This window comes from Mercurialis annua, linkage group LG1-X (assembly GCF_937616625.2).
Source record: "Mercurialis annua linkage group LG1-X, ddMerAnnu1.2, whole genome shotgun sequence".
Taxonomy (NCBI): Eukaryota; Viridiplantae; Streptophyta; class Magnoliopsida; order Malpighiales; family Euphorbiaceae; genus Mercurialis; species Mercurialis annua.
The window spans coordinates 7,595,287-7,608,321 of NC_065570.1; the positions used below are offsets into that span (position 1 = coordinate 7,595,287).

Genomic DNA, 13,035 nt, shown 5'->3' on the forward strand with positions numbered 1-13,035 from the left:
CTTTTTATACAAATGGATAAATTACAATCACTTCCATTCAATAATTAGTAATAAGATACCAACGAGTTATAATTCAAATGATATAAACGTTGAGCAGCAAACTGTTACGTCGTGGATTCAAATTTCTTCCACAAGCAAGTGCTTTTCCTCTCCAATTATCAAAAAACAATATTGTAATAAGATAATCTAATTAAACTAAAATTTTCAAACATTAGATAATAATATTTTTAAATTTACTTATTTTGACCATGAGTAACATAGTAGACGGGGTATAAGCAAATATTTTTCAGGACTTGACTTTTTACATTAAATTTTCTATGTCAAGCACCACTCTTTTGTTACTGCACTATGCTTAAAACGCGCTGGAACGGGCGCCTTGATTATGCGAGTACACTCGAGTTGCCGACAAGTTGGCAAATGAGGGTCTCTCGGCTTGGAGATGGGATCCCACCACTTGATGCTATGAATATCAGAAATTTTGCATTAGGGACAAAGACTCGAGTCTTCAACCACATAATTTAATACATAAATGTCAACCCAAGTTGGTTCTAAGAAGCACAATACAAATTCAAATGGCAACCAAATAAATCTCCTAAATTAATTTTCAACTCTTCAATTGAAATTTAAAAGTCATCTCTCTCTAATACCGAGTGCCTACGAAATAGAACAATACTTTGATGGATACTACAAAGACTTTTCAACCTATAAAGAAAAAATTATGTGAATCAAACCGATCGCGACGAATACTGGAGAGAAACTCGGGTGGCGCGTCGTATTTAAAAAGCATGTGAAGGAGCTTGTTGCAGTAGCTGAAGTTAGGGATGACAATGGGGAGGGGATTTCCCGTTCCCCGTGGGGACCCGCCCCTAATGGGGCGGGGAATTCCCACCAATTACCCCCATGGGTACGGGGATGGGGAAAAACCATTCCCCAACCACGGGGATGGGGACGGGACGGGGAGTGTAGTCCCCACCCCGTCTCAATGGGGACCCGATTTATATTTATGCATATTTATATTATATTATAGATTTGTGTATGTTATTTATAATTTTAAATAATTTAACTTAATTTTTTTTACTAGTTTCCATTTAGTTATAAATATATAATATTATAAAAAATAATAGTATTTTCTATAATTAATTTTTTTAAAGATCTTATGAAAATAATAAAATTATTTATAAATTACATTTAATTGTACGGGGATCGGGGATCCCTATAAAAATGGGGAATCCATGGGGATGGGGACGGAGATGATTTTACCCCTATTAATTAAATGGGGACGAGGATGGGGATTCCCCATAGACGCGATGATGGGATGGGGATGGCTTCCCCGTCCCCACCCCGCCCCATTGCCATCCCTAATAAATTATAGCGAGAATGAAGGAACTGTGAGAGATGTTGAAATTCAAATTTGGACGAACTATTCTGATTATCGAGGCAAAGGAGGACGAATTTGAGGCGAAAATTAATTGCGGTCGTGGCGGTCAGTAACAGCGAGGATGAGGTGAGAGAAGGAAGAGAGATAATTTTCATTTTCGGTGATGGAGAGGTCACGACAAGAAAGAGGAAGCAAAGTCCATCGAACGAAGGTAATAAAAAGGAGAATTAAAATTATTAGACGGAGGAAGAAGATGAATGAATGAAATAAGGTGGATGACATGGATATTCCTAATGACATATATATTAAAGAGACCTTTTGCATGGAAAAAAGTTGACAAAGTTAAAAGCCTCTGTTAGCAAGGTGGTAAAAAAATTGAGTTTAGGTGTTTAAATGTACTTTTTTTAATATGATGGGTTATTTGTACCAACTGAAAAAACAAGATGATTTTTTGTACCTTTTACCTTTAATTATTTAAATAGCATAAAATGTATTTAATGTAACAGTAGTAGTAGTAGAATTATTATTACCTATTAAGATAAATTATAATATAATTATATATAATATAACAAAAATATAAATATAGTTAAGAATACAATAATATTTTAAAACTAATTAATAGTGTATATATATATATATATATGCTTAGACACAAAATTAATCGCGTCATAAACAAATCGACCCATTTATGTCGTAAGCCTATTTACATCAAATCCAAACTCATTTAAATTCATGTCACGTCATGTCATTACCATTTAATCATGTCATATCTGAAATTATTGGTCCTGCGGCCTCTAATCCTTTAATATTTGGAAAAGAAAACTTAAAATATTTTGAAACCCTTAAAAAAGTAAAAACTCTTAAATTCTCATAATTACATTTTTCGTATTATAATAACTATTTTCACAAACAAATACTCAGATTCTCTAAACTATAGAACTCTAACGAGTCCACCATCCTTGACCCTCGATGCAAACAACCCCAGTAGTTGCAGTAAATAAGTTAGCCAGAACCACGTCAAGAAAAAAGGTAAGTTCTATAGTCTTACAAATATTTTAATGTCAAAACTTGGCGTCAATGTCAATCCTCAAAACTCAACCTATCAGAGAAATCACAAGTCACCGGAGACTTGCAATCATGCACGCAACAGTTTCAACAAAGGTAGACGGAACAAAAGGTAACTAAGGAATATAACAGCAGAAACTAATAATGGGCATCTTTCCCATTCCGAAGCTTGCCATAACTATCAAGTTGAAAATAAACACAAATCTGAACAAGTTATGACATGAAGGCCATAAGAAAGAATCAAAGAACTGGTCCAACAATTAAATTTTCAGCAATTTGATGGGGATGAATGCCGAAACCATTAAATAAAATGACCTAATAAACCACCGATTAGTGGCACGGTTTAGCAAAGCATTTAACAAAAGATTTCTCTTCCATCCTATTGAGATCAGCAGAAAATGATAGACAGAACACACAAGGTTGCTTTTTTTCCCTTGTCTTTGACACTTTTTACCAGACTAAAACGGAAAAGAGCAAAAAAAACACAGAAGAGTGTTCTCTGCTAATCTACCAAGAAACAATTGGCCATAAACAGCCATTATACTCACAGAGAGATCAAGCTAATCTCATGAGACCATAACACGTGCGATCATCACCTGGGTCCAATTTGCAGTCTCCTTGAGCTGTTCATCATCAGATTGGAGACATTCCCCAATAAAATCAGAATAGAATGTTTTGTCTTTAAACAAAATCTTTGTGTTGGAACCAAGTGCATCTGCTAGATCACCCATCACTGCAACTGCAGCTTTTGTCACACTCTCATCCCTGCTTAATAAATAAAAGGCACTTTAGAAAGGGTAAACATAAATGAACGACCGACGACATTTAACTGCCACTGTAAGATTTAAGGGGTAGGAAAGAAAAAATTACCTTTGACTATCTCTACAAACCACTTCTATGAATTGCAAAAGATGTCCAGCATGTGGCAGCATCACCTCTGGTTTGGAATTCTTGAAACCCTGAAGAATACCAGAATAAGCTTCAAAAATGCTACGCTTTAGCTGGTTGCCATATTCCATCAACTCTTCATCACTGTCATCAATCTGAGCACATAACAGAGCAGCACTTTGCATCATTGTAATAGCAGACTCGATATACTTGAGAAATTGCTCTCCTATTGCAAGCGCAATGTCGCCGAAGCAGGAGAATATGGGAGGCTTGACAGATCGGTTGAGTTCACCACTTTGGAGATTGCGTATAAGGTGGGTCATGATCCCATCACAGTAAGGTATAATCTGATCATCTAACGCACGGCATATGTCACCCACCACCCCAGTTGTGATGGCACAAACCTGGTACTCTTCAAAATTCTGCAATCCCATCTCTAGGTATTTGTATAACTCTGGCATATATTTACCAAATTCTGGTCCACAGGCATAAGCAAGAGCACCAATTGCAAGCATTGCCTCCTCATGTACAGTAGAGCTCCGGCAAGCAAACACTCTAAGGAACAGAATCATAATTGAATCTGCAGACCTGAGTATAATGGGTTTGGTCTCATCAGCACTGCCAAGCTTCTGAATTATCACCTGTAGAACACCACAGAGGGAAGCCTGTAAATCTCCTTGTTTCTCCCTGTCATCTGATGAAACAATCTGAAGATCTAGTGTCTGCCCAAGCTTGTGAATGATGACAGGAAGAAGCTCTGTGATGATTTGTGACGATTCCACAATGTTGGAAGATCGGAGGACCTCGTTCAAGGTTTCATATGCAGATGATCTGAGCCGTGAGTCACTTCCATCTGTACGCTCGGTGGTTCTAAGAAGTTGAGAGATAATATTAGGAAGGCATGGTGTCATGAGTGAGGAGCTTGCTCCTGCGTTCTCATATCCCTGGGCAAGGTAATAGATTGCACCACAAACCTTCTCAGCTACATGTGGAGCATCATTAATACTTTCCAGAAGAACTGCTACAATCCGGTGGAGGTTCTCGGGAGAAATAACAGAAAACCCACCTGCAGGACAGTGCAACAACTCAAATATTCGACTAAGAGTCCATGCAGTTGTGTCCTTGACATGATTATTTCCGTCCTTCATGGCTGTAAGTAGAAAATCCAAGCCCGCATTAACTAGTGGGGCTAGCTTTTCAGTGCCTGGACCATCAAGAATTGAGCCAAATGCATATGTAGCTGCCTCACGGCAACGCCAGTCTGGCTTTACTATGTTAGCCTCAACGAAAGGCATTACCAGGGGCACAACAGCATCCCCAACAGTTCTAGCCACGAGACCTAGACATGTTCCCCCTGCCATGGATATATTCCATATCCCATCATCCTGATCTTGATCCTCTTCCTGCTTCAATAATGTTTCAAGCAGCATAGGAACAAGAGAAGGGAGGGCCTTTTCTATGAAGTGTGAATGAACAGTCTCAGAATCCCCAGTTTCAGAAATTCCATACTCTTGTAACTCTATCTCTTCATCACAAATGGAGCTCCAGAACTCAATTGCTTGGAGTGCAACTGTCTCTTCATCTCCTTTCACTGCATTTGATGTAATTTGAAAAAGAGTTTGCATATAAGGTTCAAGCACTGTATAGTATGTGGATGCTATCGAAACAAGACACTCAAAGGCTGCTTGCCTAATCTCTGCTTCTTTGGACAAGGCTGTATCACAAACCACCTTCATAATGTAATTCCGCTCCATCTCATTTTCAAAGTTAGACTGTGCAAAATCTAAGGCATTGAGTAACGCTCTTGTTGCTGCAAGGCGGATTTCAGGACCATGTTGATCAAGGTTCATGCCTTGGACAACTGCAGTAAGGACGTGGTTCACTTCAACTTGTTCAAGGTCCTGATGAGATATTTCCTCACAGACATATCCAAAAGTTTCTAGTGTTGCCTGTTTAAGAGCCGCAGAATTATCTTGCTGCGTCATATTGCTAAGCAACGATTGAATTAACTCAGGCCATTGCTTTCGTGGAATCTCAATAGAAGCAACTTTTGCAATAACTTGAGCAGAAGTATGTCTAGCCTCCTGTACAGATGACCCAAGAGTTCTCAATAGCAAGTCTTTGATTTGTGACTTAACAGATATTTCAATTGCCATCCATTGTTGGACAAGATGCTCCTTTGTCATGGCATCTTTAGCATCCAAAGAGTTTTTAAGCACGATACCAGCCAACCGACGTGATTCATGGGGTTTCTCATTGTTGGCAAGCTCAACTGACAGTGAGAGAAGGAAAAGAGGCAGGTTCTGCTCTTGGAACTGTCTAAGATTTCCCTCTGCCTCATTTCGGGATTTCGCGTCGAGTGATTGGGCAGCCAACAGAATTTGTGTGATTTCGAGAGCCATTACTGTTTTAACAATGCAACAATAGAACCACAGAAAAATTTCATTAGTAAAATACCAAAAAATAACAGAACAAAAAAAAAGCATTAACAAAAGCTAGCAATCCAAAAAAGCATATCAAAGTCTATAGAACTAAAGAATGCGCACAAAGTATACGATAAATTTGTTACAATTCATCTAGATACGATACATTTGTTTAAATTCATCTAGATACGATACATTTGTTTATATTCATCTAGATACGATACATTTGTTTAAATTCATCTAGATACGACACATTTGTTTCAATTACACGTCTAGAAATTAAGAACAAAACGTCTACGAATTCATCTAGATACGATAGATTCATTCAATTAACAACAAAACTCTTTCAAATCTAATTATCATTCCACAAAATTCATCTTCCTAATTCACCATCTCCAAAGCCAATCAAACAAATCCTACTGTAACAGAACTCCAAAATCACAGACAAAACAAATTAAAGTAATAACTAACAAAAATTAAAACAAATAAGATCGGACAAAATATTTAAGAAATACAAAGTAACCAAAACCCTAGAACACAGTAAAAACATTTTCTAGTCAAACAACACAAAAAATTCACAAGAGAACCGGCAATTAAACACTGTAGCTACAATTACACCTCTACGCAAAGCAAACGAAAAATAACAGGAGCATGAATTGAGATTAAACTTACTTAAAACGACACTGAACAGCAAAAAAATGACAGTGGTAAAAACTTAGGGTTTTGAAGTTGCGTGCTGCTTCCTGAGAAAGGCGAGAGGAAGAGCAGAGGAGAAGCGATTAGCGATGGATGATTAGGTTTTGAAGAGTGTTTGTTTGGAAAGAGTTTAAATAAAAATCTGAAATTCGAATGCTTAAGAAGAAGCGGGAGGTCTGTATTTTTATTTCTACTTTGTATCGTAAAACCAACGGGCAGGATAGGTTTTGAAAGCTGCCCGGCTTTACAGACGCTCAAGAAACCCTAGAATTTTTTTTGAATTTACCCACGTGTGTTACTCTGACTTTACACGTTTGGGTTTCCAACGGACAAAAATCAGGGGTTTTTTCTTAGATCTGGGCTAGGCTTTTGGTTTTAGTATGAGCCTGGCCTATTATAGCTTTATTATTGGGCTTTTTCTGATCCAACTAAGGATTTTGTTGCTTGTCAAAGTGTTTACATTAGTACTTGTTTTTTTAGGAAATTATACCCTACACTTAAAAATGAAAGTAATTACATAAATAACTTGTTGGCTATTTTTTTTGGAGATAATTCTTGTTTGACTAAAAGAATCTGAAAAAAACACTTAAGTGAAAATATATGCAAAAAAAAAATTTAGGTTTGGATTAGTTTTTATGGTTTTGGCTTTAGTTTTTGGGTTTAGAGTTAAGTTTTTGGGTTTAGGGTTTTAGTTTTTGGGTTTACCGTTTAGGGTGGTGGTGACCTGCGGTGGCCGGCAGTGGGGTGGTGGCCGGAAGTTTCCACAGATGACCGTTAAACCGGGGTAGATGGAGGCGGCGGCAACGGCTGGCCGGAGGTGGAGGCCGGTGGCCGCTGGCGATGGATGGCAAAAACCTTCGGTAGGGTGGCGAAGTGGTGGTCGACGGTGGCCGGTGGTTTCCCCTTGTTGTTGCCAGTGACATGGTGGTTGGAGTTGACTAGTCGGAGGCAGCGGTGGCTAGCCGGAGCTGGTTGGTGGTTGGATTAGATTAATTTGAATTGATTTGATTTGAGGTTGGTTTGGATTGAGTTGGTTTATGTTAAGTATGCAATTATGTTCAATTTTTAAGCTTTTTTGCAATTATTTTTAATCAAACAATTTTTTTTAAAGGTCAATTTGTACTTTGCAATTGTTCTTTTCTTTTTTGGGTACTTTTTCTAAAAAAATAATCATACAGAAATATTCTATTTTTTTTTTTGATTTTTTATTACCTCGCCTTTCAAAATTCTTAATTTTGACTTATTTTTCAATTTTCAGTGTCAATTATAGCCATTTGTTTAAATTTGAATGAAAAAAAATTCAAATATACTCTTTATCCAATTTCATGTTTAATGACTTTTGCATTACTTTGGATTAAGAAAAAAAGACTTATTTTTCTCGTTTCTTTCCTTTCTTGAAGGCAAATAAATAAAATGGGAGAACATATGTAAAATACAAGAATAAAGTATAAATAATTTAAAAATTTCATTCGCGTTTCCATTTTCATTTCTAAAACACCAAGATATAAAGAGCAACTGGATAATAGGTAGGAGGTGATCCGTATAATATTCAAAGATGGATTACCTGCAGGGTCACTGCATATAAATTCTTGAACTGGCACGAAATTATTTCGATGCACATACAGAATTGCTCTTTGGATGGATAGCACAATATTCCAGCTATAGCTTTTAAATCAACTACCAGAGCAAAACATGAACATGTTCACCGATACAATTTTAGGCAAGGGTATATACACACCGTGATTATTTCAGAAAGAACAAAAAAGCTGAAAGATGGTTTAAATGGTAACATTACAGCATCATTCATCTCTTGTGTCGATTCATAGCCTACATCTTTGACCAGAAACGACTCAAAGTTGCTTCTATCGATCCATGTGGCTCATCAGTTGGTAGAAATACATCATCATCGAACTACAATTCATTACAATGAACATTACTATAGCTAGTATATAATCTTTTAGACCAAAGTTTAAAAGTAAAAATAACATATTATAAACATTAAAATGTCAAATAAAATATATATTTTATCCTCCTTTGTGTTTTACTTTTTATGCTTGGTTATTTCTAAGTTATGAAAGGAGGCGGAAACTATAGAAAATGGCTACCAATGCCATAGTTTCAATTAGACATTCCACCAACCATCAAAAGTAAATATATGCCCAAGGCGGGTTTAAAAAAGGCTTAGAATAAAATGTTTTGCAAGTTTCTCTATTTGCATACATATGTTCGCACTTTATAGGTGGTTAAATAATTTTGAGATTACATGGCTGATTATGTACACCAAATTTCTTAAAGATCTATGCCCCACACATAACACAGAGTTTCACATACATGATTGAGTTCAACTATTTTTATATAGCGAGTACTTAGGCAGGAATTTATAAACATATCGTACCTTCACAATATTAGAATCCTTGTTTGCTATATTAACAGGTAAGAAGTGGAGATTTGGCATTTTAAGTTGGATTGATGATATATCAGGAAACCTGCAAAGTTTTGAAGTATAGCAAATTACAAAATTTCCCTGCCTGAAATCTATTCATGTCACCAAGTAATCTAATTGTGCTGTTAATAGGCAAGAGATACCTGTTGAGTACAGCCTTTGCCATTTGAAAAAGAGTGCTTTGAACAGAGGCGCTGTATACTCCCTCCTTTGGATGACCAAAAAATGTATCGCTCAAAACCTTTTTTACATTTAAATATCTCTCTGTAAAGTAAAGTGGATTCTCAGGGATGCTGGAGACCGATTTAAATGGATATCTGCATCCACATTTATCGCAGTTTCAGTATTTTGAAATATGAATAAGCCGGCAATAAAGTCTAACCCACAAAGCAAAATTGTGTACTAAAAGTTGTCCGTATTTTCTCTTGTCATACAAAATGGGAAAAAATACCTCCATGATGCAGTGACTTCCACAAAGCAAAATTGTGTACTAAAAGTTGTCCGTATTTTCTCTTGTCATACAAAATGGGAAAAAATACCTCCATGATGCAGTGACTTCTGTTGCAAGCATCCTCTCTCGTGTTTCGGGTAAAGCTGTATATTTATCCCTAATGAATCCTTCAAATCCTGACTGTTGACAGTATAAGTTCCAAAAATGGAGAATCAGCATCTAAATTAGATGAATAATGGAAACCGTGAATAAGAGGGTAAGAACAAGGCAGTCTGATAAAACTTTTCCTATTGTGAAAGCATGGAGGGTGTGAATAACATAAGACACCACCAGCTTATGGGAAAATATAATATATTTCCTAATGAAAAAAAAAAATTAAATCAAGCTGCTTTATGTATAAAAAATATTAAAACGCACTTAACATTTTGAAAACAGTTCAAATAAGTTTCTCCTTCTTTTCCGTTTACCTTGGTCGTCTTCAGTAGGGACAGTCCCAGAATACCGGAGCTAAGCTGTAAAACTCCAGACTCCGACAGTATTACCTCTGTTGTATGCTTCTCAGCTCCAAGTTTAAAACCTTCAGCACAGAGGCATGAGAATTTAAATAGTTCACACCATATCTGATGTAATTAAGTACAATAGCACATAAACATGTAAACATTCACCAACACAATAATTACAAATCACGACAATAGAAACAATATTACCAAACTATTAGCTAGAGTTGTTTTCAAACTGTTTTACTGATAATATATAAATAGAGATGAAGATATATGCAACAAGAAAGTGACATCTAATAGGACAAGTTACAAACTACAGAATAGAATTGACGAAGACTGATATGTTAGCATCTAAATTACAGAACCAAATAGTTGATACGGCTTTAGCTATTGCTAAGGCTAGATATGACTATCGTTTCAACAGTTTGTGCATATATTACAGAGGACCTGTGTTTGTTAAATTTATTTTCCTTTATTCCAATGTTTTGAACTGCCACCAAAAATATAAGTATGCAAACACATACTCCGTCACAATTTTACATGTCTTTTTCTACTCTGTCTTTATTCTGTTTACATCGTGGTCCTAAAGTTTAAAATCTATACTACATTACTAAAAAATCCATATATATCATCATCATCATGAGGACTCAACTGTCATAATCTATTCAAAAGCTGTGAAATCATACCGTGGGTATGCAGTTGCCCGTCTACGCTCACACGCTCCCAAGGCTTCTCTACTATCTTTATGTTGGCAGCAGTTACCTGCAAAATTTTATAAGACAATGGTTCAAATTCAAACATCCCTACCCGATATAATTAAAATAAAAAATCTTCCTTATAATTACAAAAAACAAAATTGAGGGTTTGTTGATTCATAAAGTTTATTTCAGTTGTATAATGAATGCAAAGTCATATTCAACATCAACTAAGGCACAATCAATAGTAATAGCAGTTTCTGTAGAACTGACCTCCTTGTAAAGACTAGTAAAATGCTGAGCCAACAAAATAGCAAAGTTTTCTGCAGAAAGCTGTTCTGAACATTCCTTTGCTTTCACATATACCTGAACAATACAATTAACCTCTCAAAAATATAATTCATTACATCTACACTTCATTAAAATTTAGTCACTATTTCCAAAAATTCAATAACAAATCTTAAAATTAAATGAGACATGGGACTGTGGGCCCCTAGGTAGCACAGACACCTATACGGGAAACGGGACACTTGACATGTACACAGGAAACGGGACTCTTGGACATGGTGAAGCGGTATTAGTTTAAGATTTTCTTTTCGTATCCGAATCGTCAAGTGTCTAATAGTTTCCGAAACAGGACACATTGATTGAACGAAATGTCCATGCTACCCAGGTGGGCTGAACCAGTGTTATTAAAAGCGCTCGCCTGAGCGCCTAAAGCGCTCAGGCGAGGCGCCACAGACTGATGGCGCCTCCAGACCTTCCAGTCGAGGCGCCTTCAGTAAGGCGAGCGCTTTATTTGCTTAAGCGCTCGCCTTGGAAGATGGAAAAAGCACGCTTTATTGAATTTTTGTTTTTTTACGTTTTTTAGGTGACTTTTACTCTAATCTAGACATTCCTATTTGATAGCCTTAATTAATGCCTTAATTAATGCTTTAAATGGATTTAACTTAGGAAATTTAAAAGTCTATTCAAGTCTCTATTTAAGTGTTTAGGTTTAAGTAAAACACAATAACTTCAAATTAAAATATACGTTCAGTAGAAAAAAAAGAGCAGAGCCTTTTATTCTTTTTTCTCACGCCATGGATAGCGAACCTCAACCATGCACTGATGGTTCAACACCCACTGAAAAGAAGAAGGATCCAGGATGGAAATACAACTACTTGCAAATGATGGAAATCCATATGATCCAGGATGGAAATCCATATGATCAACAATGAAATTGATTCAGATGTGGATGAAATTGAAGGATATGAGAGTGGTGGTGGAGCTGAATTTGATGAAAATGTTGATGGATATTTTAGTGATTGACTTTAATTCCTTATTCTGATTAGTTGTAAGATCGTCTTTTGTTGAAAGTTGAAACTCGTTTTGATTTTGGTATTGGATGATAAGTATTTAGGGTTAGGACTACTATTATAGATCTATTAGCTTTATGATTATGGTTTAAATTTAGAAATTTAAGAGTTTTATATTTATGATTTATGATTTTTTATTAAATATATATATAAATATATATAATTAATATTTTTAGGTATTGGCGCCTTACTTCGATAAGGCGAGCGCTTTTTTAGCGCTTCTCGCCTCGGGCGATATATGGCTATCTCGCCTTGAGAGCGCCTTGCGCCTTTAACAACACTGGGCTGAACATGACTGTTGAATGAGACTCATAATTTCTACAAAGAAATATAGATTAGATCTAGGATCTAAAAAATTAGAGGGATCTAAAATCAACAAATCAAGCCAAAGCAATCAACTTCCTTAAGTAACTACAAAAGTTTGTTTTTTTGAAATATTCATATTTGGATTATTTGAGTCTTTAAAAAACAAATACTAATATCTATGTTTGGATAGAGAATTAAAGCCTTTGAATTCATACTTAAAAAGGAAACAACAATTAGAATATAAAAATTTAATTTTTTTTGAAATATCTGATATTTTAATTACCGTGTTCTTCATGGTATCAGTGGCAACAATATTAGAATTATCATCTCTTGAATAAGCGGGAAGACATTCGGAGAAGAGAGTGATGCCGACACTCCACTCCACCATGAAATGAGTACCGTCCTTTCTTCTCCAAACTCTGGTCACTCTCACTCTATCTTTGCCGTGACACTGCTCGAATTTGAATCCGTCTAATTCTCCGGCGCCCATGTTTTTTGGCCGGAGCTGAAACAGGGCGCTTTGCTGGTTTTGGAAAGTGGGGAATTGATGGAGAGAAATAATGTTGATAAAAAGAGCACTGGGTATACTGTGATGGGCTGTAGTGGCGTAGGTAATGGGACTTTTGTGTTGTCTGTATGACGTAAACATTGGGGTCGGTGAAAATTGAATCGAATTGTAAAATGAAACCGAACCGAACCAAATTATAATTATAACTAGAACAAATTACTCTAAGGCCCCTCATGTTTGTCATAATTCACAGTTTGGTACTCCTTATTTAAAAATCAAACAATTTGGTACCTCATTTTTGATTTTTTAAACTATAAGACTCTT

At 36.1% G+C, this 13,035-nt stretch overlaps 2 protein-coding genes across 2 annotated transcripts; both read right to left on the reverse strand.

Annotated features, from left to right (window-relative positions):
* Positions 1 to 2,703: 2,703 nt before the first annotated feature.
* LOC126657917 (importin subunit beta-1-like) lies at positions 2,704 to 6,688 on the reverse strand. The gene is made up of 3 exons (XM_050352617.2): positions 6,427 to 6,688; positions 3,314 to 5,735; positions 2,704 to 3,208 (listed from the first exon to the last, which is right to left on the reverse strand). The coding sequence occupies exons 2-3, from the start codon at positions 5,731 to 5,733 to the stop codon at positions 3,010 to 3,012; spliced, it is 2,619 nt and encodes an 872-aa protein (XP_050208574.1). The 5' UTR covers positions 5,734 to 5,735; positions 6,427 to 6,688; the 3' UTR covers positions 2,704 to 3,009.
* Positions 6,689 to 7,984: 1,296 nt separating this feature from the next.
* On the reverse strand, positions 7,985 to 12,818 carry LOC126664236 (uricase-2 isozyme 2-like). Its single transcript, XM_050356520.2, has 8 exons — positions 12,487 to 12,818; positions 10,813 to 10,905; positions 10,531 to 10,606; positions 9,812 to 9,921; positions 9,433 to 9,524; positions 9,037 to 9,210; positions 8,846 to 8,936; positions 7,985 to 8,361 (listed from the first exon to the last, which is right to left on the reverse strand). Exons 1-8 carry the CDS (start codon positions 12,691 to 12,693, stop codon positions 8,278 to 8,280), a joined length of 927 nt encoding a protein of 308 aa, XP_050212477.2. The 5' UTR covers positions 12,694 to 12,818; the 3' UTR covers positions 7,985 to 8,277.
* Between the last annotated feature and the right edge of the window lie 217 nt (positions 12,819 to 13,035).